The 25508-nt window shown below is 42.7% G+C and overlaps 1 protein-coding gene across 4 annotated transcripts in view; it reads left to right on the top strand.

Annotated features, from left to right (window-relative positions):
• scube2 (signal peptide, CUB domain, EGF-like 2) overlaps positions 1–25508 on the top strand; it is an 80123-nt gene that overhangs the window by 24714 nt on the left and 29901 nt on the right. For 3 of the 4 annotated variants that reach the window (XM_060940729.1, XM_060940727.1, XM_060940730.1), the window contains exons 8-17: positions 2646–2762; positions 3824–3946; positions 4336–4452; positions 8111–8233; positions 8898–9014; positions 9108–9200; positions 10850–10972; positions 11829–11996; positions 12243–12449; positions 24477–24647. In XM_060940729.1, the coding sequence (XP_060796712.1) occupies positions 2646–2762; positions 3824–3946; positions 4336–4452; positions 8111–8233; positions 8898–9014; positions 9108–9200; positions 10850–10972; positions 11829–11996; positions 12243–12449; positions 24477–24647 (1359 nt within the window). The remainder of the gene's footprint in view (positions 1–2645; positions 2763–3823; positions 3947–4335; positions 4453–8110; positions 8234–8897; positions 9015–9107; positions 9201–10849; positions 10973–11828; positions 11997–12242; positions 12450–24476; positions 24648–25508) is intronic. The other variant, XM_060940728.1, reaches the window with a different exon arrangement.

The following is a 25508-nucleotide window of genomic DNA, read 5'->3' as shown; positions in this document are numbered from 1 at the left end:
CTGGTGATCATGTAATAAATTTCACGCGTGTGTCTGTGAGGAGGAGGTTCGCGCTCCACGCCACCTTTAACATCCACAGCCAGGTGTTTGTCTCGCCTTTGTCTTCCTGCCACTGAATACCAAACATCATCTGAAAATCAACAACAGTTCCATAATCATCTATGACTGTCTTCTGATTAACATTTAACCTGAAGCTGAGTCTCAGTTAGCGGGAATCTTTGTTAACACGCTCAGAAGTATACACCCCCTCAGACATGCTGTAGTTTGTACTTCATTGTATTTCATTGAATTTATTCCTTGTTACGGTGTACAATGTCTCGAACCCGTCACCACATGCTCACTTCGAAACTTTTCATACCTTAAATAAGACTCAAACAAACAGGTTCAGTCCAGAGCAGTTGGGTCTGTCGGAAAAACAGAACGCTCACACACCTTTAGAAAATATCAATCTAATCTCTGAGCTAGAGAAGGAGATACAAAGATAGGAGAGTGTTTACGGAGAGCAGCAGTGACATTCAGAAGCAAGAAAACAAGAAGATACGAAGGAAAAGAACGGAAGAAAAATAAAAACAGCCAGAGAGATGAATAACAGTCCAAACCAAACAGCAGGAGACATTCAGAAATATCACTAAGTTTTTTTCCCTCTGTTATCAGATCAGTGTGTTTTATTCACCAGTTACTGCATGTCGTGTTCAAGGAATTTATTTACATCAAGTGCCACTGAAAGGCAACATTACAAAATAATACGACCATATACAACCCCAATTCCATAAATTTGGGACACTGTGTAAAATGTAAATAAAAACAGAATGTGATGATTTGCAAATCATGGAAACCTGATATTTCATTGAAAATAGTAGAAAGACAACATATCACATGTGTAAACTGAAAAATTTTGTTTTTTGAAAAATGTCTACTCATTTTGAATTTAATGTCAGGAACACATTTCAGAAAAGTTGGGACGGGGCAACAAAAGACTGCAAAAGTTGTGTAATGCTAAAAAACACTAATTAGGTTAATTGTCAACAGGTCAGTAAGATGATGGGGTATAAAAAGAGCATCCTAGAGAGGCGGAGTCTCTCAGAAGTAAAGATGGGGCGGGGTTCACCGCTCTGTGAAAGACTGTGTGGGCAAACAGTGCAACAATTTAAGAATAACAAAACATTCTCAGTGTAAAACTGCACAGAATTTGTGGATCACATCATTAAAAGATTCAGAGAATCTGGAGAAATCTCTGTATGCGAGAGACAAGGCTGAAAACTGACACTGGATGCCTGTGATCTTCAGGCCCTCAGGAGACACTGCATTAAAAGCAGACACGGGTCTGTAGTGGAAATCACTGTATGGGCTCAGGAACACTTCAGAAAACCATCGTCTGTGAAAACACTTTATTACTGCATCCACAAACGCAAGTTAAAACCAGATATAAACAATATCCAGAAACCCCGCCCCCTTCTCTGGGCCCGAGGTCTGATGAACCAAAAGTAGAAATTCTATTTAGAAATCTTGGACACCACGTCCTCCAGGCTAAAGAGGAGAGGGACCATCTGGCTTGTTATCACTGCACAGCACAAAAGCAGCATCTGTGATGGTATGAGGGGGCGTTAGTGCACATGACATGGGGAGCTTGTACATCTGGGAAGGCATCATTAATGCTGAATGATATAAACACGTTTCAGAGCAATATGCTGCCATCCAGACTAAATCTTTTTCAGGGAAGGCCTTCCTTCTTTCAGCAAGACAATGACAAACCGCTTTCTGCACATATTACAACTACATGGCTCCATAGTAAAAGAGTCCGGGTGCTTAACTGGCCTGCTGCAGTCCAGACCTGTCTCCCATTTAAAACATTTGGTGCATTATGAAGCGCAAAATACAACAAGGGAGACCCCGAACTGTTGAGCAACTGAAATTGTATATCAGGCAAGAATGGGACAACATTTCTCTCTCAGAACTACAGCAATTGGTCTCCTCAGTTCTTAAACGTTTACAGAGTGTTGGTAAAAGTAGAGGTGATGCAACACAGTGGTAAACACGCCCCGTCCCAACTTTTTTGAAACATGTTGCTGACATCAAATTCAAAATGAGCAGATATTTTTCAAAAAAATAATAAAATTTCTCAGTTTCAACATTTGATATGTTGTCATTGTACTATTTTCAATGGAATATTGGGTTTCCATGATTTACAAATCATCACGTTCTGTTTTTATTTACAGTTTACACAGCGTCCCAACTTTATGGAATTGGGGTTGTAATTACACTGTAATACAGAACTGTGAGGAAACACAGCACACAGAACCACATAAATATGACCAGTGAAGAAAAAGCAATACAATAGTTTATAGATCAGATAAGGATTAAATAATTACAGAATATTAAAACATCTTATAATTGAATAAATATCATTGTTAAATAAATATCTGAGCAGCAAGAAACTTCTTATACGATTGCATTCTTCATTAAACATCCGTGTTTTTAAAACAACTCTGCATTTTAAACCAAGGGTGCACAAACTTTTGCACTCATTTTACTTTAATTAACTTTACTATTAAATGATTTGTGTGTATATATACATTGAATTGAATTAATACATGGTGTGTGTGTGTGTGTGTGTGTGTGTGTGTGTGTGTGTGTGTGTGTTTTAGAGACCTGTGCTGTAAATAATGGTGGATGTGACAGTATGTGTAAGGACACGTCCACCGGCGTCCGCTGCAGCTGTCCCGTGGGTTTCACTCTCCAACCAGACGGCAAGAGCTGCAAAGGTCTGAACAGAACTGTGTTGTTTTTTTTTAATACACATTATTTCCAAAAGTATGTGCACCTCTGACCGTCAGACCCAGATGTGCTTGTTGTTGAACATCTCATTGCAGATTTATTCCCCTTTCACTTTTATAATGAGCTCTTCTCTTCTCTTCTCTTCTCTTCTCTTCTCTTCTCTTCTCTTCTCTTCTCTTCTCTTCTCTTCTCTTCTCTTCTCTTCTGGGAAGGCCTTCCACTAGAATTTGGGGCGTGGCTGTGGGGATTTGTGTTCATTCAGTTATAAGAGCATTAGTGAGATCAGACCCTGATATTGGAATGTTGTTGAGGCTCCAGTTCCAGTTCATCCCAACGGTGTTCGGTGGGGTTGAGTTCAGTCAGGGCTCTGTGCAGGACACTTGAGTTCTTCACTCCAACCTTCACACACCATGTCTTCATGGAGCTCCTGTGCTTTGTGTACAGGAGCATCGTCATGCTGGAGAAGGTTCAGACGCTTAGTAATTATCCAGTGAGGGGAAACTGTAACACTACAGCGTACAGAGACGTTTTGTCCAATCGTGTGGGAACAGTTTGGAGAAGAACCACATGTGGGTGTGATGGTCAGGGGGGCACATACTTAATTACATATAGTGTAACAGATATCCTCAGTGCTGGAATTAATGCCTTAGCAAGTAAAAATATCTTGAACATCAGAAGATTCATGTTGTATTTCTTTGTTCAGACAAATATACAATGATTAAGTCTGTTTCTAGATATTTTACTCATCTCAGGTTTGAAATGGTCTTATTTTATTAGCAGATCATTTTCCTTATCCCAAGTGTTTATTTCTTGACACAAAATTTTATTTGCTATTAGAATAGAAAAAGCTTAAAATGAGTCACTGTGTCAAGAAATAAACTGAATGGTCTCATATTAATCTCACAATGAGAAATATGACAACTTTTCCTTTATTTGTGAGATCTTTACTGGTGAAGAGATCAGGTTTTTGTCGTGCTAGAACACAGGCACTGAAAGAAAACTGACATTATGGCTGTGCGTGCGTGCGTGTGTGTGTGTGTGCGTGTAGACATAGACGAGTGCGAGTACCACAACGGAGGCTGCGATCACTCCTGTAGGAACACCATCGGGAGCTTCGAGTGTAGCTGCCGCAAAGGCTTCAAACTGCTGACAGATGAGCGCTCCTGCCAAGGTGAGGCTTCTGTTCTTCTGTTTGTAGTCGTGTGTGTGTGTGTGTGTGTGTGTGTGTGTGTGTGTGTGTGTGTGTGTGTGTAGGTAGGCCGAGAGATAAGAGCGGCTCTTGAAGTGTGCCCGTATCGACTTGCAGGATTTCTTTGAAGATCCTTAACTCTGGCGAGCTTTAAGAAGACGTTTTGGTAAAGCACACAGACTCCGCCCTCAGAGGAATGCGCATCACCCTGTTATTATTAACCACAGCGTAGATTGTTTCTTTCATATTCAATATTTGATGTTGAGGCTGAAGATGAGCTCGACAGATGTGCGTAATTACATTGTGTGTGTATAGATATATATATATTTATTTATATTTATATCTATGTGTATCTATTCACTTAATTATAGATATTGACGAGTGCTTCTTTGAGAGGACGTGCGACCAGACTTGTGTGAACTCCCCAGGAAGCTTTGAGTGTGTGTGTAATAAGGGATACACACTCTATGGGCTTGCGCACTGTGGAGGTACACCTGGGTTCTCCTGAATGATTGCATGTTTATGTTCTCTTTGTGTTGAGCAGCACGTTTAGAGATTGTAAAAATCACCGACAGCAGTGCTGAGTTCACTGATCCCCTGAATAACAGGGCTAGAGACAAGACACTCATCACGATGAAGCAGACTTACTGTTACACCCTGAAGATGATTATTTTCCTATAATGGCACATCCCTAAGTGTTTTATTCCTCTTACACCACAGCAATTTACCAACAATTGCATTTTAAAGCTTTAAAGAACGATGCATTATACTTTTTATCCATTTATAGTTACATGCAATGTTGTGGAACGTCTGTGAAGCAAGTCAGTTCCTGTTCTCTCTGACATTATAGCAGCTATAAACACTCGTTCCCTCACCAGACTCTCTTTAATCTTTTCCTTGAAGTTGCTAAGACAAAAATGAATCGCAGATCGTTACACATGTTAACAAGAAACCGTACAAAAGAAGTGTAAACTCCTCTGTCCTGAAAACGTCAGAGAAAAAGTTCCAGCTTCACCTCTGACTTTTACAGAGCGCTGACCCTGGAGACTCCTTCCAGAGACGATACACAAGCACATTTCTGCTTATTTTAAGAAAACTTTTACATGTTTATTATCAGTGTAGCGTCCAAACTGCTGTTATGGAAAATGAATCAACACCTTCTGACCAATCACAGTCCAGAACTCAGCAGCACCGTGGTGTAAACACTGTGATGATGAAGGAAGAGCTGTTGAATCTAGTTGAGTCTGTAAGAACTGACTGAGTCAACAGATTCAGGCTAAAATCTCAGAGATACTCCAGGAATAATTACATACACACCTCTGTGTGAAACCCTAATCCCGTCTGAACAGGACTTTAGAGGATCTCTTTAGCTGCATAGATGATGAAGGAAGGATTTGATTTGGATGGTAAAGTATGTGTATGTGCTCCTGATGTTCTCAGTTCAGCTCTTAAACTGATAGAAGCTCAGACTGTTTCTGAAAGAAGATGAATTGTTTCTCAGAAACAGCACCGTGTCAGTGGGAAAGCTGCGTTTGTGCTGATTAAAGTCAAGCTGAGGTTGAAATAAATATCTAAAAATAGCTATGGTTTGGTTTGTAGTGGAGTTTATGAAGATATTTAAACATGGGGAAATTTTGTAATAATTAACAGTTATCCCATGAAATCGAGTCGTACAGTGGTGCTTGAAAGTTTGTGAACCCTTTAGAATTTTCTATATTTCTGCATAAATATGACCTAAAACATCATCAGATTTTCACACAAGTCCTAAAAGTAGATAAAGAGAACCCAGTTAAACAAATGAGACAAAAATATTATACTTGGCCATTTATTTACTGAGGAAAATGATCCAATATTACATATCTGTGAGTGGCAAAAGTATGTGAACCTCTAGGATTAGCAGTTAATTTGAAGGTGAAATTAGAGTCAGGTGTTTTCAATCAATGGGACGACAATCAGGTGTGAGTGGGCACCCTGTTTTATTTAAAGAACAGGGATCTATCAAAGTCTGATCTTCACAACACATGTTTGTGGAAGTGTATCATGGCACGAACAAAGGAGATTTCTGAGGACCTCAGAAAAAGCGTTGTTGATGCTCATCAGGCTGGAAAAGGTTACAAAACCATCTCTAAAGAGTTTGGACTCCACCAATCCACAGTCAGACAGATTGTGTACAAATGGAGGAAATTCAAGACCATTGTTACCCTCCCCAGGAGTGGTCGACCAACAAAGATCACTCCAAGAGCAAGGCGTGTAATAGTCGACGAGGTCACAAAGGACCCCAGGGTAACTTCTGAGCAACTGAAGGCCTCTCTCACATTGGCTAATGTTAATATTCATGAGTCTATCATCAGGAGAACACTGAACAACTATTGTGTGCATGGCAGGGTTGCAAGGACAAAGCCACTGCTCTCCAAAAAACATATTGCTGCTCGTCTGCAGTTTGCTAAAGATCACGTGGACAAACCAAAAGGCTATTGGAAAAAAAAAATTTTGGACAGATGAGACCAAAATAGAACTTTTTGGTTTAAATGAGAAGCGTTATGTTTGGAAAAAGGAAAACACTGCATTCCAGCATAAGAACCTTATCCCATCTGTGAAACATGGTGGTGGTAGTATCATGGTTTGGGCGTGTTTTGCTGCATCTGGGCCAGGATGGCTTGCCATCATTGATGGAACAATGAATTCTGAATTATACCAGCGAATTCTAAAGGAAAATGTCAGGACATCTGTCCATGAACTGAATCTCAAGAGAAGGTGGGTCATGCAGCAAGACAACGACCCTAAGCACACAAGTCGTTCTACCAAAGAATGGTTAAAGAAGAATAAAGTGAATGTTTTGGAATGGCCAAGTCAAAGTCCTGACCTTAATCCAATGGAAATGTTGTGGAAGGACCTGAAGCGAGCAGTTCATGTGAGGAAACCCACCAACATCCCAGAGTTGAAGCTGTTCTGTACGGAGGAACGGGCTAAAATTCCTCCAAGCCAGTGTGCAGGACTGATCAACAGTTACCGCAAATGTTTAGTTGCAGTTATTGCTGCACAAGGGGGTCACACCAGATACTGAAAGCAAAGGTTCACACACTTTTGCCACTCACAGATATGTAATATTGGATCATTTTCCTCAATAAATAAATGACCAAGTATAATATTTTTGTCTCATTTGTTTAACTGGGTTCTCTTTATCTACTTTTAGGACTTGTGTGAAAATCTGATGATGTTTTAGGTCATATTTATGCAGAAATATAGAAAATTCTAAAGGGTTCACAAACTTTCAAGCACCACTGTACATGAGCTGGTAGGTGACGAGGCACGTAGCACCGAGTTGGCTATAATCCATGTACGACGAGATTGAGTGGAAAACTGTTTTATTCTATCCACATTCACTGGATTTTGAGAAACAGAGCATTTTTATTTTTATTTTTTGTAAATCTCATTTCATCTCATTATCTGTAGCCGCTTTATCCTGTTCTACAGGGTCGCAGGCGAGCTGGATCCTATCCCAGCTGACTACGGGCGAAAGGCGGGGTTCACCCTGGACAAGTCGCCAGGTCATCACAGGGCTGACACATAGACACAGACAACCATTCACACTCACATTCACACCTACGCTCAATTTAGAGTCACCAGTTAACCTAACCTGCATGTCTTTGGACTGTGGGGGAAACCGGAGCACCCGGAGGAAACCCACGCGGACACGGGGAGAACATGCAAACTCCGCACAGAAAGGCCCTCGCCGGCCACGGGGCTCGAACCCAGACCTTCTTGCTGTGAGGCGACAGCGCTAACCACTACACCACCGTGCCGCCCTTAAATAAATAATTATATAATAATATAATAATAATTCTTGAAAAATAAAAAAAGATGCTTTCTTACCATCAAATACTTTTATTCCATAATTTGTTGCTTTTTTGTATTTTTTGGGTTTTTGTTTTCAAGTAGAGTTTTTATTTCGTCCTTGGTTGGTTCAGCAACACGCGCCGCCATTTTGTTTTTCTCTACTCATGGTATATAAGCTGATATCCTTGTAGTAGAGTAGCCAATCAGAGTGCACGATTGCTCATATCCAGTAAATGTGGATAGAATAATATTTATTATTAAAGTGTGATTGACAAGGTTCATATTTATTTTTGCTCGTTTTGATGTCAGATATTAATGAGTGCAGCGTGAATAACGGCGGCTGCGGACACGTCTGTGAAAATACCATGGGAGGGTTTTGGTGTCACTGCCGAGCGGGATACAGACTGCACTGGAACAAGAAGGACTGCATCGGTAAGACGGCATCAAACTCAGGACAAGGGAGTGTTTACTCTTATTGTTTATTCTGTTTATTTTTTGTGAGCTGAAGACAGGAGATACTTTGAATTTCTTGACTCGTCGTCTCTCAAAACCATTCAAGCAACTAACTTTAATCTACATGTATCACTGAAGCTTTTGGAGCTGATTCAGATACAGCTGAGTGCAAATCAACTGCATCCCTGATGGCTTTTAAATGGAAAAATAGGGAACATTAACATCTATTTTACAATTTTAAAGTTCTGAGGTGAATATCACTCCTGAGAGGCTCTAAAGCAGGTTAGAGGATACGAGAATCCTGGATTCCAGAAATGCCGGGATGTCGATTAGCTTCTCTAAAAGCTGTGATTCCCAGGATCAACTTTAGAGCCACCGGCATCTTGACCAGGATAAAAAACAAACTGAAGAAGAACAAATAACCTCTATGTGTACAATTTACCCGTTTTTGTTCCTTGTGGTAACGAGGAGAACCTGTAGAACCGTTCAGACTCAGTATCATGTTGCTATAAATAAATGACATCTCTTTTCCCGAAGGTATGCAAACATTTGCACTGAACTGTACATTTCTCTGATCGCATCAGTCCATCCTGCATCCTGTCCTGAGTTTATCTGTGAGTTTGTTGTGATCTCGAACATTCAGAAGCCGCCGGTGCTCCGGTGCTGACGGTTCCTGTGAGACCGACGCTGAACTGCAGTAAACAGGGAGGAGCTGAGCACTGCTTCCTCACCTGTCAGTCTCAGGTGAACATCAGTAATGGTGAGTGCACACTTCATGCTCTCGGCTCACTTTACACGCTTTCACTTCACTTCAGATCTCATTGCACTCAGCCGTTTCTCGCGTTTCTTGCAGGCGCTGAGGATTCCTACACCGTGAGCTGCGGCCTGCCACTGCCGGGCTCGTCTGGAGGAGGACAGCGGGGCGATGGTGGGCCTCACTGCTCAGGCAAGTTCACACACGCACCAGTTTCACTCCTCACCTCCGTGGCATTGCTTTCACATGGAAACAGAAAGATGAGATCGTTGATTATAAATGGATATCGTAAAAACCGAGGGTTCTGTATTAGTGACCAAGAGGGTGTGATTTCACATCCCAGAAAAGATCATATGTTGGGATTTAGCAGAATGTTGTGATTGATCTTCACAAGAACGTGTCTCGAGACTGGTCAACAGGACTGAACTGAATTTATATTTTTATGTAAATCGGACTTTTAGGGTATTATCTCCTTTTCTTATTAATAACAAATACTTAACTTTCTGTTTAAATGTTCTATTTTATTATATTCACAACCTTCCCTGCATTGGTTTATTGGCCAAGCATGGAGCATTCGGGCGTGGCTGTAGGGGAGTTTCATATGGTTTTTTTCGATCCTTGCAGTCTCGTTTGGGTTCTTTAGGTGTGGCTGGTGTACTGATGTATGGAAGCTGGTGATTACTCTATCTATCTATCTATCTATCTATCTATCTATCTATCTATCTATCTATCTATCTATCTATCTATCTATCTATCTATCTAGTTGTTTATTTTTAAATAATATTATTGATTATTTGTTTATCTATTTCTTCTTTGGTAGCCTTTATCTAAGGGAAGTTTATTCCTGTTTCCAGGCTTCCATCATCACTTATTATTTGTATTTTTTTCTTTCTTTCTTTTATTATTTCTTGTGAAATTGTAATTAATTTTACAAGAAATAAAATTAATTCAAGAAATTAATTCTGTGCTATAAAATTATTGAAGTTAAGAAAAGTAAGAACCATAAAACTGCTCCAAAGTGGGTCGCTGATCCACCTCCAGACCCGGACCATGAAACTGTCTCTCTGATGAGGCTCGCTGCAGTTCAGGAACAGTTCTTTGAAGAAGAGTGTAGGAAGACTCTGTGGTGGGTGGAGCACAGGAGCACAGCAGACCAGAACTGAGTTCTCTTAAACTCTTTTATTTTAGCTTTTCAGCTTTAAACATCCAGGACACTCTCCCAGTCACACACACACACACACACACACACACACACACACACACACACACACACACACACACACACACACACACAAGTGTTCTGGTTGGGGAGAGAGCTCCCTTTCTCTGCTCTCTCTCTCCTTTTATAGGGCGCGGTCACTGGGAAGACACACAAACACAGGTTAACTTACATCAGGTGCAGTGATTCTGCCACTTGCCTTCCCTGACTCCGCCCTCCATTCACAGACCAACGCTTGACCACGCCCCCGCTGCCACAAAGAGCTTTTACATTTATTCAAGAGTCTAATTTCTGGGAAATTCACATCCTTTCCAAAATGGTTTGATCATTTTATATCCTTTACCTGACTTGTTCAAGTCGACAACCTGACTTGTTTTTTGTTTGTTTGTTTGTTTGTTTGTTTGTTTGTTTGTTTGTTTGTTTGTTATTGAGACTTTTTTATGTGCACAACCTCACATTTATACCCAAGAGAGTGGCAAAGACAACACAATGTGCCTGGACACTGCATGTATTTAAAAAAAAAAATCATATTTTAAATATTGTGTATAGTTGCCAAACATTTTCTAAATTTTTCTGAGATCTGTAACTCCATTAAAACAGTCTTTCCTTTATTTTCTTTCAGGTTCAGACTCTTCCTGCACTCACAGGATCAAAACCACAGCCACGTTTAAATGGGGTCCGGGGAAATGCAGTCTGAAACGAAGTCCAGAAAAACTCACCGAAAACTTCAACACGGCACTGTCAGGTAAACGTAACAGGACAAAAAATAACAAACCTAGAACACCCCCGCGTGTTGACTTTACCATGGCTGTGGATCGTGTGTGAAAGCTGACAAAATAATCCTGGATTCGCGGCTCATCAAATATCACTCGTCAGAAGTTAGTTAATGTATTTGGAAAGGTTATTCTGTTAAATTCTGGACTCTGATTGGTCAAAAGGGAAGGTGTTGATTAATTCTCTGTAACAGCAGCTCTGACAGTAGTGCAGCTGCACATCACAGGTTTATTTATTTATTAATGTGCCCGTTCTGATACATTATCGTTTCTATAGTAACAGCTCGTTCACAGGGGCGTGTACAGCAGACGCTATGTTTAATGTTTTAATAGATGTTTCTGGAACGTTTTTGGAAGGAGTCTCCAGTGTCAGCACTTTGTAACAGTCAGAGGTGAAGCTGGAACTTTCCAGACATCTTCAGGCCTGTGATTTATTTTTGTCTTATGAACTGAAAGAGAGGCTGGTGAGAGAACGACTGCTTATAGCTGCTATAATGTTTCATGGATGTTCTACAACATTAAATGTAAATAAAAACAGACAAAAGTATAATCTGTTTGTTGTTCTTCAGTTAAGAAAATTAATTTAATGGCTGGCAGTTTGCTGTGGTATCAGAGGAATAAAAGCCTCCATGGTGTTACAGGGGGTGCTAACAGTAAGAGTTAACGGTTTTATTACTTACTTGATTTACAAACAGCGCAAGAAAAAGATATAGATGAGATTTTATCTCTTTTATCCTTCACTTTTCTCTTCTCCTCTTCATCATCTTTAGGAGTGAGCTCCATGATGTTCTTTTGAGAATTTGAAGTTTTGTTTTTTTCTCTCTGTAGATAAGAAGGCCTTGGCTACTGAAAACGTGCAGTTCAGCTTCGTGAGGCTTCACTGTAACTCCTCAAGCCATCGGCAGCGAAGTCGTCACGGCCGTAAAGCGGTGGAGGACGAGAGCTCATCCATCACGGCCCTGTTTGAGCTGGATGTCAACCCAGAGGAGGTAACAGGTTGGTTTCGCTGCAGCTCTCCAACGCATTAAACCTCTTCGCCTTCTCGCCTCTCTGCTTGTGTTACGAGTCGCTGACCATCGCTTCCTTCTGTGTTACTAAACACACGTCAGCTAGTGAAAGGATCTCCTGTTTAGTGGCTTTGGATCATGTCTGGGTCTGTATTATTAGGAACGGTGGAATGAAATGCATGCTGTAGATGTGTGTGTGTGTGTTTTGTATGTCATTATCAAGTGTCTCTGTCAGCAGAGGGCTGCGATCTGGCGTGTGTGAAACGGCGTTCAGAGAAGCGTCTGAAGAAAACCATCCGGACTCTCCGCAAGTCTATAAACAGAGAGCAGTTCCACCTGCACTTCGGCAGCTCGGAGTACGAACTCGCCAAGAAACTGGTGCGGCCTGCAGACAGCCCTGAACCCTGTGGCCCTGGACAAGTGCTGCGTGACAGGAAGTGTGGTGAGAGACTCCGTTCTTTTCTTTTTAATTTTTTTTCCCTGTTCTCACACCTCCATGTTCAAACGCCATCCACGTGACCGGCCGTTGACGTCACTGCTGATGCTCGGACATAGAACGACGCTCCACAGACAAAACGAGCAAATCCTTTAAATCCTTGTGTTCAGTTGAGATTTTATAAAGCCTATTGTGTTTGTATCTTCCATAACACAGAACAGATGTTCTATCAAACAGCCCGTGTCTCTCTCGCATCTTCATTTTCATTCTGCATGTGTTTACATGTGGAGTGATTGAGCTCTTAAGAGAAGTTAAAAGATCAACAAAGCGTTATAATCAGCACCACTTTCACCAAAGCTCCTTTTAAACCCAGTGCATTCGAAGCTCATCGAAATAATAAGCTTTATTTGATTGAAAAAATCAACATGGACAAATTACATGATGTACTGTATTTATTTACTCTGTGTGAGAAAGCAGTGAAATGAAGCTCCACGCTCCAGTCATGCACGACGTCCCATCCAGCGTGAACTGAAAAGCCCGAACTGCACGATATACAGCTCAAGAAAAAATTAATCGCCCACTGCAAAACTTATCAGTTTCTCTGGTTTTATTATTTATGTGTTTGAGGAACATGAACATTTTTGTTTTATTCCATAAATTACTGACAACATTTTCCCCAAATTCCACATAAAAATATTGTCACTTTTGGCCCTTTTCCACTACCCTTTTTCAGCTCACTTCAGCTCACTTCAGCCCGACACGGCTCGCGTTTCAACTATCTAAGAACAGCACGACTCGGCTCGCTTCAGCCCTGCTCAGCCCCCAAAACTCGCACGGTTTTGGAGTGGGGCTGAAGCGAGCCAAACCGAGCTGAGTGAGGCTAGGGGCGTGAGGAGACACTCCCCTGTGCACTGATTGGTGAGGAGGAGTGTCCTCACACGCCCACACACGCCCCGCGAGCACACTGGGATCTGTAAACACCGTAAACCCGGAAGAAGGAGAATTAGAGAATTATGAAGCCTTATGTGCCTCGCCTCATCTATACGCTCTTGCCAGTATCTGTTGGCGTTGTCGGCGACAACAAGCCACAGCACCAAGACCAGCAACACTAACGACTCCATGTCCTCCATGTTTATTGTTTACTCTCCGGGTCGTGAGACTACCGCTTAAAAGATCACTGATGTCACTGTTTGCGCCGCCTAACGACATCACCTGACATCCACCCACTTTCGCTAACTCCACCCAATGTGTCCACCTACTTCCAGCCAGCACGGTTCAGCGCGGTTGTAGTCAAAACGCAACTCCAACAGCCCCACTCAGCTCGACTCAGCCCGACTCAGCACGGCACGGCTCAGCCCGACTCAGCCGCGTTGGTAGTGGAAAAGCGGCAGTAGAGCATTTAACTGCAGAAAATTACAACTGGTCAAAATAACAAAAAAGATTAAGTGTTTTCACACCTTGAATAAGACACAGAAATCAAGATCATATTCAATTTTAAACAATACAATACTAATATTTGAACTTAGGACGAGTTCAGAAATCAATATTTGATGGAATAACCCTGAGATTTAATCACAGCTTTCATGTGTCTTGCCATGCTCTCCTCTAGTCTTTCATGATGCTCGTGGGTGACTTTATGCCCCTCCTGGTGCAAAAACTTAATCAGCTTAGCTTTCTTTGATGACTTGTGACCATCCGTCTTCCTCTTGATCACATTCCAGAGGTTTTCAATGGGATTCAGGTCTGGAGACTGGGCTGGCCATGACAGAGTCTTGATCTTGTGGTCCTCCATCCACACCTTGATTGCCCTGGCTGTGTGGAATGGAGCATTGTCCTGCTGGAAAACCCAATCCTCAGAGTTAGGGAACATTGTCAGAGCAGAAGGAAGCAGGTTTTCTTCCATGATAATCTTGTACATGGCTTGCTTCATGTGTCCTTCACAAACAAAAATCTGCCCTGTTCCAGCCTTGCTGAAGCACCACCAGATCGTCACTGATCCTCCACCAAATTTCACAATGTGTGCAAGACACAGTGGCTTGTAGGCCCCTCCAGGTCTCTGTCTGACCATTAGACAACCAGGTGATGGGAAAAGCTGAAAATTGGATTCATCAGAGAAGATGACCTTACTCCAGTCCTCTACGGTCCAATCCTTAATCATCTTTAGCAAACCTCAGCCTGGCTTTTTTCTAGCTTTGTATGACTTCAACCCTGCCCAGAGGAGCCTGTTTCGAACCATCCTTGCTTAACTTAACCTTAACCCCAGCTGTCATTTGTCATTCTTTTTGTCGCTCAGTTGATGTCATCCTGTGGTTGTTGAGTGACATTCAAAGGAGTTGATGATCATCCCGGTCAGTGGAGAGTCGTTTTCACCCTCTGCCAGTCTGTAACTTTGTTGTCTCCAGTGTCTGCTTATTCTTATGAACTGCCAGCTTTTAAATTTCGAGGATGGAAGCAACCTCACACTCACTGTATCCCTCTGCCAGTAAAGCCAGGATTGAACCCTTCTTTTTCTCACTCAAAACTTGTCTTTTTAACTCTTTTGGCATGATGAATAGATATTTTTGTATTCCAGTTAAATTTAAGACACTACTAGCACTGTTTTTGCGATCCAAACGGGTCCTATTGCAAAAGGATAGTGCTGACCACAGCAGTGGTTTTTATGTTTCCTCATTAAATAATATTTGGTTCAGTTGATTACCTAATCAGTACCTCATTAAGTAAATTGATGTGTGCTTGTGTTGGAATTCCAGCACAGACACTGGAGTGAAATGGCTGCCAAACATCTCATCTCATTATCTCTAGCCGCTTTATCCTTCTACAGGGTCGCAGGCGAGCTGGATCCTATCCCAGCTGACTACGGGCGAAAGGCGGGGTTCACCCTGGACAAGTCGCCAGGTCATCACAGGGCTGACACATAGACACAGACAACCATTCACACTCACGTTCACACCTACGCTCAATTTAGAGTCACCAGTTAACCTAACCTGCATGTCTTTGGACTGTGGGGGAAACCGGAGCACCCGGAGGAAACCCACACGGACACGGGGAGAACATGCAAACTCCGCACAGAAAGGCCCTCGCCGGCCACGGGGCTCGAACCCAGGACCTTCTTGCTGTGAGGCGACAGCGCTAACCACTACACCACCGTGCCGCCGGCTGCCAAACATAGAGATGCTAATTTAAGAAAAAAAATTTAATCGGTCTCTTATTTTTTCTTGAGCTGTATAAAAATGACAGCTCCATTCCTGGAATAATTCATCCTCGCTGTCTGATGCTGAACTCAGGTCAGCGTTAATTGTTAAACTTAATTCTGAAACACAACTTTGAAAAGTATGAAGGTGAAACAAACAAAAGGAGTTCAGAAACCATGTCCACATGCGCAGCAGCTTTACACCAAGTTTAAATATTAAGAAAAATAAACGAACTGCTACAAACAAGTTTATAAACCTGCACTGATTTTGATTTCTCTGGTTTCTCATTTTGCTTAACTTTACGCCATGATCTGACGTCTAAAACTGCACGTTTGCTCACTTATTTTTCACTGATCTCTGACGAGTGTAACCAGCACAAAGATGCGTTTTGGCCGCATGGGAATGAAATAAACTCCACCCCAGGACAGTCTGATGCCACAGGTCAGGTCTTGCTTTATGTCTCCAGCCAAAATTATACTAGTAACAGCATTAAGTTAGAAACGATGAAAATAAGAGATGTATAGTTAGTTTTATCAGGAACTTTGCCAGGTTTACTCTTTAACACAGACTTCTTAGTGTGTTAATGAAGTGTTTTAGGTCAGAGACCGATGTAACTGAGCCACTTTCGGTTCGGTTCAGTCCTCGGAAATTTCTACACAGCAGATTGTCCCGATGACTGGATGGTCATGTACATGTGCGGTGTTAATAACTGTGTTTAAGGGAATGAAAAACAACAGTGTGCATTATTATTTACATATAACTGCATGATCTATCACGTGTTATTCCACACTTATACACTTTCATCCCACTGCTGATGAAAACATGACAAAACAAGAGCACAGTCAGGACATGAACGGACTAGAAACCTCCCTGCTGTCAAATTTACTTTTTATTTCTATAATGCTTTTGACAACAGACATCATCACAGAGCAGCTTTACAGAAATCTGGATGTAGATTTAATTCTATAATGAAGAAATCAGAGGTGAGATGAAGAAGAAGCTTTGAAAGAAACCAGACGGAAAATGGAGTGTCAGTGTGATTTACTGTTTTATAAAAACACACAACTGGAAGCTTTAACACACTAGCAACAGCTGACGCAGGGAAAAAATCATAGACGTTGTGCTTTCTGTACTTTGTAAAGGAAAAAGAAATAAACCTATAAAAGGTTTTGGGTTTATTAAACCCTGTAACTGACGTGGTCTGGGCTGTTTACATGGACGTGTCAAAGCCCGAGAGTCTCTTTTATGGTACCATCATAAGGTGAGAGAGGTCCATTAGCTTCTAAAGGACTTTGTGTCAACACTACAAGAGCTGAGTGTGGAGTTTCACTTCAGAGCCTGGATTATTTTGTTTGGCAGTAAAGTGTAAAGTGTCGGACCGCTGCTTTCTGTTCTCGGGCCAGGTCAACAGGACGTGTGGGTCGTTTATTAGTTTCCCGTTACTGTTCCGTGTACAGCGTATTGTCTGTGGAAGCTTTTAGAATGTCTCTTGTTATTTTTTGTTGTTGTTAGATCTCTTTCTTCTAAAGTGATGCTGCAAGTGTTGGATCCATTAGTGGATTTATTTGATCCAAAAAAACTACACACCTTGTTGATCTTTTCCAGTTGTCCTGCAGAGCCGCCACCTCGTCACGTCACATCACACGTCACGTTTCCTGACACGGCGTTCTGAGCTCGGGCGTGATGTCAGCGCTTTCATGTGGCACGTTTGTGTTGGCCAGCCCTCGTGCCACCCTGAGCACACTTCACAGATGGTGTGTTGGCGTGTGTCACGGAGTTTTCGACTCACTTGACAAGCCCAGAGCATCATCAGGCGGGACGGAGGATGACTTAAAGAGGTGCAGACGTACAATTTCCAAGAGGCGACTCAAAGGAAAGTTTTAACCCCCAGCTTTAAAAAGGAGCTACATTTTCCTTCCGTGGTGTCACTTCCCCCACCAGCGCTCGCCCGCGCTAAGTGCTATTTCGTCTTTTCAGTTTGCCCCCTCTATTGTAAACCTCAGAACAGTCTGAAGAAGGGGAGAGAGAGAGAGAGAGAGAGAGACAGAGAGGGAGAGAGACAATGAGAGAGAAAAGGAGAAAGGGAGAGAGAGACAGAGAGAGAGAGATGGAGAGAGAGGGATAGACAGAGAGAGAGAGGGAGAGAAAGAGACAGAGAGAGAGACAACGAGAGAGAGAGGGAGAAAGAGCAAGAGAGGGAGAGAGAGAGAGTGATAGACAGAGGGAGAGAGAGAGTGATAGACAGAGAGAGAGGCAGAGAGAGGGAGGGAGTGATAGACAGAGAGATGGAGTGAGAGAGAGAGAGAGTGATGGACAGAGAGAGATGGAGTGAGAGAGAGAGAGTGATGGACAGAGAGAGATGGAGTGAGAGAGAGAGAGTGTTGGACAGAGAGAGATGGAGTGAGAGAGAGAGTGATGGACAGAGAGATGGAGTGAGAGAGAGAGAGAGTGATGGACAGAGAGAGATGGAGAGAGAGAGAGAGTGATGGACAGAGAGAGATGGAGTGAGAGAGAGAGTGTTGGACAGAGAGAGATGGAGTGAGAGAGAGAGTGATGGACAGAGAGATGGAGTGAGAGAGAGAGAGAGTGATGGACAGAGAGAGATGGAGAGAGAGAGTGATGGACAGAGAGAGATGGAGTGAGAGAGAGAGATGGCGTGAGAGAGAGAGAGAGATGGCGTGAGAGAGAGAGAGATGGAGTGAGAGAGAGAGATGGAGTGAGAGAGAGAGTGATGGAGTGAGAGAGAGAGATGGCGTGAGAGAGAGAGTGATGGACAGAGAGAGATGGCGTGAGAGAGAGAGATGGAGTGAGAGAGAGAGATGGCGTGAGAGAGAGAGATCTCCACCTCAGCACAGAATTCCACTGAGGGAGAACAGGGGGTTTATTCGGACTCATTAGCCAGCGCTTTGGAAACGTGTGGCACCAATCACACTCTTTTCCACTTCCATATAATCCGACTGTAAAACGTGAAATCGTCTCACTGGAATCGTGTTTCATCCAGAGTTCATGATATGTGGTTGGAAAAGCAGATACGCATTCCAGTTGTGTTGCTTTTGGCGGTTTGAACACTCGATGTACGCTCGAGATCCAGTTCTCAGCCAGAGGTGTTAAAAGACTTCAGCCAGACATTTGTGTGTAAACTGTGAGAAATAATAAAAATGCAGCTCGTTTTTCGCTGCTTGATTTTCTGCCAGTGCATAAATTTACGATGATCGTTGCGTTGTGTTTGTTTTTATAAGGGAGACGTTTGAGTTGTGCTGTTTATTCAAGCGGCTGGTTTCAGTGCCAGATTCCTTCTGAGGAGGAGAGGCACGGCGTGACCCCGGCCCGTGAACCGCCTGAGAAAATTGACTTCAGCGACACCATGGGAATCAATTAGCATCAGATGTTTGGGCTCTTTTCTGAAGAGCACAGGAAAGCGATTGGGCTCCACCCACTAGGGGGGTTCACAATCCTGACCCCTTTTATTGGGTTCAGCTCCGTACCGCTGTGATCGCACAGTGTCCTCTGATGTCATCAAATAGCCGAGAGTCCGGGGGATTGAATAGAGGTCAAAGGTCCTTTAAACCTCTTTCAGGCCGTCAGTTCGAGGACTCAATACAATCACCTGCTTTGCATTTGAAAGGCTTCAAGCTCTCTCTCTCTCTCTCTCTCTCTCTCTCTCACTTTTTTCTCAATCATCCTCTTTTCCTCTTGTCCTTTGGCTCTGGAACTGAAATAAAAGCCGGGCCGAGACAATGCTACGACGGCTCTTCAGTTATCCAGAAGAAACAAAAGCAAAGAAAAAAGTCACTTGAAACTTTTAGAAAAAAGAAAAAAAAGCTTGTCAATTTGCTGTGATTTTGTCGTGAAAGTGACCCCGAACAAGTAAAAAAAAATCCGTGTGGAATAATAAACTTTTTAATTCATAAGAAAACACTTTCTCACCACCGTTAACCTCATTACAAATATCAGGACATTTAAAATATATTATTTGCAAATTCCTAAATCTGTAAGCTCACCCCCTCTACAACTTAGCTAGCTGGTTGGATCACAGCTTGTAAACTCACTCACACTCCTCACTGTTATTTCACTCTGTGTTTCGACTTGCATTTTTCCTCATTTCCTCGCAAACTGATTTATTTAACAAAACCAGAATATATATCAGTGTTACCATGACAACCACCATCCCTTCACTGCTAAAGTTAGCTAAGTTAGCTCACAGCTGGAGTAGCTAAAAATGGCCAGATATCATATTTTCATCCACTAATAATAATAATCACCTATCAGATGTGATTAGTTAATTAGATTAGTTACAGTCTAACCTCATATGTAGCCCCACCCCTAAATCATTTTTATACAGAAGCACTGAGAATCTTTTTTTTTTTTGTATATAATTTCATATGGGCGGTGTAGTGGTTAGCGCTGTCGCCTCACAGCAAGAAGGTCCGGGTTCGAGCCCCGGGGCCGGCGAGGGCCTTTCTGTGCGGAGTTTGCATGTTCTCCCCGTGTCCGCGTGGGTTTCCTCCGGGTGCTCCGGTTTCCCCCACAGTCCAAAGACATGCAGGTTAGGTTAACTGGTGACTCTAAATTGAGCGTAGGTGTGAATGTGAGTGTGAATGGTTGTCTGTGTCTATGTGTCAGCCCTGTGATGACCTGGCGACTTGTCCAGGGTGTACCCCGCCTTTCGCCCGTAGTCAGCTGGGATAGGCTCCAGCTTGCCTGCGACCCTGTAGAAGGATAAAGCGGCTAGAGATAATGAGATGAGATGAGATAATTTCATATGTCAACAATAGCCCAGCAGAGCAACAAAGAGGTTCCCCACTGGGCCAATCAAACGGTTCACTACAGCTCAAGAAACATAAAAAAAAGAAAAGAAATCAATATGCTAAAATAAAAAAATAAACAACAATGACTTAAGGTCTATTTAGGAGAAATCCATGTGCACGTCCTTTGAAGGAATCAAGGCCAGATATAGATATGCTGCCAACAATGTGATCAGGAAGACTGTTCCAGAGACGCACAGTTGAGTGGACGAAGCCTCTATCCAGTGAGTTGGTTCTGGTGTCCGGTATGGTGAACACATGGTCTGGCATTGAAGTGCTAGACCTTGTCACAGTCTTCTCTTCAGTGAAGGAGGGAGGAGCCTGTGAAGGTCTATTGGACAGTGCCTGGTATGTATTTTGTAGAATGCTGATAATGCAGCAACTTGGCGTCTGTGGGACAGGCTAAGAATGGAAAACTGGGTGCGTGCAGTGGCTTCATCTACACCTATGATCTCAAGTGCCTTTCTCTGGATGTTGTCTAGTTGGGTTAGAGTACTTGAGGAAGCACTCATCCAGCTCAAACATGCGTCTTCCATTATGCTGCGGACCTGTGCTTTGTATACTGTCGCTCTGCCTCTTGTATCAAACTTGTTGGAAACTTTTCTCAGGGTGCCAAGCTTGTGTCCAGCTCTGGTGGCAATGGATGATATGTGCTTTGACCATGAAAGTTTACTGTCAATAATAAAGCCAAGGATTTCAAGTTATTCTTGGACTGCTAACTGACAGTCACCAATGTACAGTTTTATGGTAGATGGAGTTCTCCTTCTTGACACTATCACTGACTTTCACTTTGCTGGCTCAAATGTAACCTTCCACTTGTCAGGCCATGTCTTCATCCTTTTAAGGTCTCTGTTGAGGCTGGCTGCTACATATGCCGCTTTTCCACTACAAACGCGGCTGAGCCGTGCCGTGCTGAGTCGGGCTGAGTCGAGCTGAGTGGGGTTGTTGGAGTTGCATTTCGACTACAACCACGCTGAACCGTGCTGGCTGGAAGTGGGTGGACACATTGGGTGGAGTTAGCGAAAGTGGGTGGACGTCACGTGATGTCGTTAAGCAGCGCAAACAGTGACATCAGTGAGCTTTTAAGCGGTAGTCTCATGACCCGGATAGTAAACAATAAACATGGAGGACATGGAGTCGTTAGTGTTGCTGGTCTTGGTGCTGTGGCTTGTTGTCACCGACAACGCCAACAGATACTGGCAAGAGCGTATAGATGAGGCGAGGCGCATAAGGCTTCAGAAATTCTCGTAATTCGTAATTATTCTTCTTCCGGGTTTGCGGTGTTTACAGATCCCAGCGTGCTCACGGGGCATGTGTGGGCATGTGAGGACACTCCTCCTCACCAATCAGTGCACAGGGGAGTGTCTGCTCACGCCCCCAGCCTCACTCGGCTCGGTTTGGCTCGCTTCAGCCCCACTCCAAAATGGTGCGAGTTTTAGGGGCTAAGCAGGGCTGAAGCGAGCCGAGTCGTGCTGTTTTTTGGTAGTCGAAACGCGAGCCGTGTCGGGCTGAAGTGAGCTGAAGCGAGCTGAAGTGAGCTGAAAAAGGGTAGTGGAAAAGGGCCAATAGTTGCTGCCCTCAGGTGAAGGTATGGACCACTTGCATGTGACGTCACAGCCGATCCAGATTGTAAACAGACACCATCTTGTCGGTCAAACGCCATATTTCCGCCTTCTACTTCTACTTCTGGTTCCACTTCTACTTCTGGTTCTACTTCTGCTTCTACTTCTACCTTTTCTTCTGGAAAACCCTACTATATACAATTCTACTACAACGTCAACTCCACTGAAAATCAATAAAACATAAGACGAGTGGAATCCTGTGTCCGAGTCCTTCCCTTTCAAGTGTGGGAAACCCATGATGCTCACATACACTTGACAGTAGGCTGCCACGGGACCCTGACAGGCGTGCAAAATGGATTGCTGCTATCAGGTATACCATATATACAGTAACAGTGATAGACTACTGATACTTGATCTAACTGATAATATAAAATATTCAACCATAATAGTGGATATGGTGGCGCATGATGGGGATGCTGCGGTTACAAGCTCTCCCTACCTGTGCACATTTTTTATGTTTTTTCTGTGTACTTTTGCGTGTTGTTTGTCTGTACCAGACTTCAATATCCACTACAACCGTATGGACTTACTGGACATTGGTTTCCAGCAGAAAATGACGGTTTGTAGCGATTTCCATCGCATGCACAACATTCCGGACGAGATAGCGAGACCAGCGGGGTCTCCGTGAATTGTTATCGGTTCTGGCAGGCGAAGAAGGCAGCGTCGGGAGCGGAAGCAAAAGCGAGGCTGCAGAGCCGGCCTGTTGACTAAGCTCAGAAAACAGCCACTCAAACCTCCACTGCCAAGCCTCTACCTCTATGGGCTGAGATTTGTGCCAGCAGAATTAGGATTTGAATCCTAATTCTGCTGGCACAAATCTCAGCCCATACGGAGCTTCTCTGCTCGCTTTGTGGATCCATGGCATGGTGTTCTGAGCGATGTTGTTGACGGCGTCACGGCGGCGGTGCTGGAGATGTGGGACTTGTTTTTGTGCACCTTTTGATGGGACTGTGGCTGCTAAACCACGGGAATTACATCCTGACCCCTACTTGGTGGACTTTTTACTTTTTATTTATTTTTTTTCTTATTATATTTTTTATTTTTTTTCTTTCTTTGTCTACTATTGTAAAGCGTCCTTGGGTTTCTTGAAAGGCGCTATATAAATTTAACTTATTATTATTATTATTATTATTATTATTCTATAATCGGCTGGTCAGTGCTATACTAGATACTACTGATATATCTAGTATCAGCACTAGTACTCAATACTTAAGTGACTTACTCGTCCAATGAGGATTGTTATTTTCTTGTTTACAAGATGCCACATCTGAGGGCGGCTGACAAATCCTGAATTTCTGTAAAGATAACTGTCCAGAGATTTATAAGCACGCAGTGCTTCACCACTGAACAGCGAGGGAAAGTTAATGAGGTAATTATACACATCTGGGTATTCCACCTCTGGCAGTTCCATATCCACTGACACGGTCGTGAAAACTACGTCCGGTAAGCCATATGGGTCACTAATCTGTAGGTCGTTTATTTTAGACATATATCTAATTATCTGTTCCTTAGAAAAATGAGCCGTGTAGTCCGTCGGTTGAAATTGATCCATTTTGTATACGAGTGCAACAATATTCAGCTGTGTTGTTGACCAACAAGATGGCGGCTGTTTACATTCCGGTCACGTGACTGCAAGAGGTCTATTGGAGCATACAACGTTGAGTCATCAGCATACAAGAAGAGGTTGTTCTCACAAACATCTACAAGGTCATCGATGAAGATAGAGAACAGAAATGGCCTAAGAATGGACCCCTGAGGCACAGAAGTGTTGATGGGAGATGCTGTAGAACTCTGGCCTGATAACACAGCTGTCATTGACCTTTCACTCAGGTTGTTCTGCAGCCACGTCAGCAGTGTTCCTGATATTCCTACTGACTTTAGTTTGGTTAGAAGCCCGTTATGCCACAACTTGTCAAAAGCTGCTTTTATGTCCATAGCTATCACGCATATTTCCTCTCCCTTGTCCAAAGAGATGTTTTAAATAGAAAAATTACTTCTTTATTTTTTAAAGAAGTGTTAAATTTACCCCAAACAGGATGAATCATTTAAACATCACATTAAAAAAAAAAAGTTTTTCAAGTTGTTTTTATTGTTTTTTGTTTTGTTTTTTACTTTTTTTTGGGGGGGGGATTTTTCACACATACACAATGGATTTTTGATTCTCAGATCCACCACGACGTCTCCGTTTCATCCTGCTCTGGAAGCCGTTGCTGTAAAGGACTCAGTATAATTTTGTCTTTACAAAGCAAACATTAAAAAAGGCTTTGATGGCGTCCCTGTAATCAAAACCCTTTATGAGTTCTGGTGAGGAAAAGGGGGATAAAACACACACACGCAGGCTCAGAGCGATGATGTGATCATGTAGGCAGTTTTTGATGTTGTGAGTTTTACCTCTCGTGTGTTTCTCTCACTCAGTGAACTGTGGTGTCGGAACGTACCATAACAGTGAGCAGGGGAGGTGTGTCCCCTGTCCTGCTGGAACATACCAAGATGAAGAAAGACAGTTACTGTGTGAGGTGTGTCCAGGGCCGAAGGGCAGAGCGACCCTGAGGACCACCGGAGCCCGGAGCGTCTCTGAGTGTGGAGGTGAGACTTCCCATCAAAATATTTCTCTCATTCACATCGAACTTTCATCAACTAGTTTAAAATATTTCCACTCACACACTGATTGGTCTTCTAGGAAGGCAAGACTTCCAAACCTGAACTGAAAAAGAATTATATTAAATTGCCTGATAATTTTTTTTTAAAGTTTGTTTAATAATCTTCACATGTCTAAATTTAGATTAAAACCCTGATTCCAAAAAAGTTGGGACAAAGTACAAATTGTCAATAAAAACGGAATGCAATGATGTGGAAGTTTCAAAATTCCATATTTTATTCAGAATAGAACATAGATGACATATCAAATGTTTAAACAGAAAATGTATCATTTAAAGAGAAAAATTAGGTGATTTTAAATTTCATGACAACAACACATCTCAAAAAAGTTGGGACAAGGCCATGTTTCCCACTGTGAGACATCCCCTTTTCTCTTTACAACAGTCTGTAAACGTCTGGGGACTGAGGAGACAAGTTGCTCAAGTTTAGGGATAGGAATGTTAACCCATTCTTGTCTAATGGAGGATTCTAGTTGCTCAACTGTCTTAGGTCTTTTTTGTCGTATCTTCCGTTTTATGATGCGCCAAATGTTTTCTATGGGTGAAAGATCTGGACTGCAGGCTGGCCAGTTCAGTACCCGGACCCTTCTTCTACGCAGCCATGATGCTGTAATTGATGCAGTATGTGGTTTGGCATTGTCATGTTGGAAAATGCAAGGTCTTCCCTGAAAGAGACGTCGTCTGGATGGGAGCATATGTTGCTCTAGAACCTGGATATACCTTTCAGCATTGATGGTGTCTTTCCAGATGTGTAAGCTGCCCATGCCACACGCACTAATGCAACCCCATA

The sequence above is a fragment of the Neoarius graeffei genome, chromosome 15 (genome assembly GCF_027579695.1).
Source record: "Neoarius graeffei isolate fNeoGra1 chromosome 15, fNeoGra1.pri, whole genome shotgun sequence".
Classification (NCBI taxonomy): domain Eukaryota; kingdom Metazoa; phylum Chordata; class Actinopteri; order Siluriformes; family Ariidae; genus Neoarius; species Neoarius graeffei.
The sequence above is the reverse complement of the archived record's forward strand: the minus strand, read 5'-3'. Positions and strand labels throughout refer to the sequence as shown.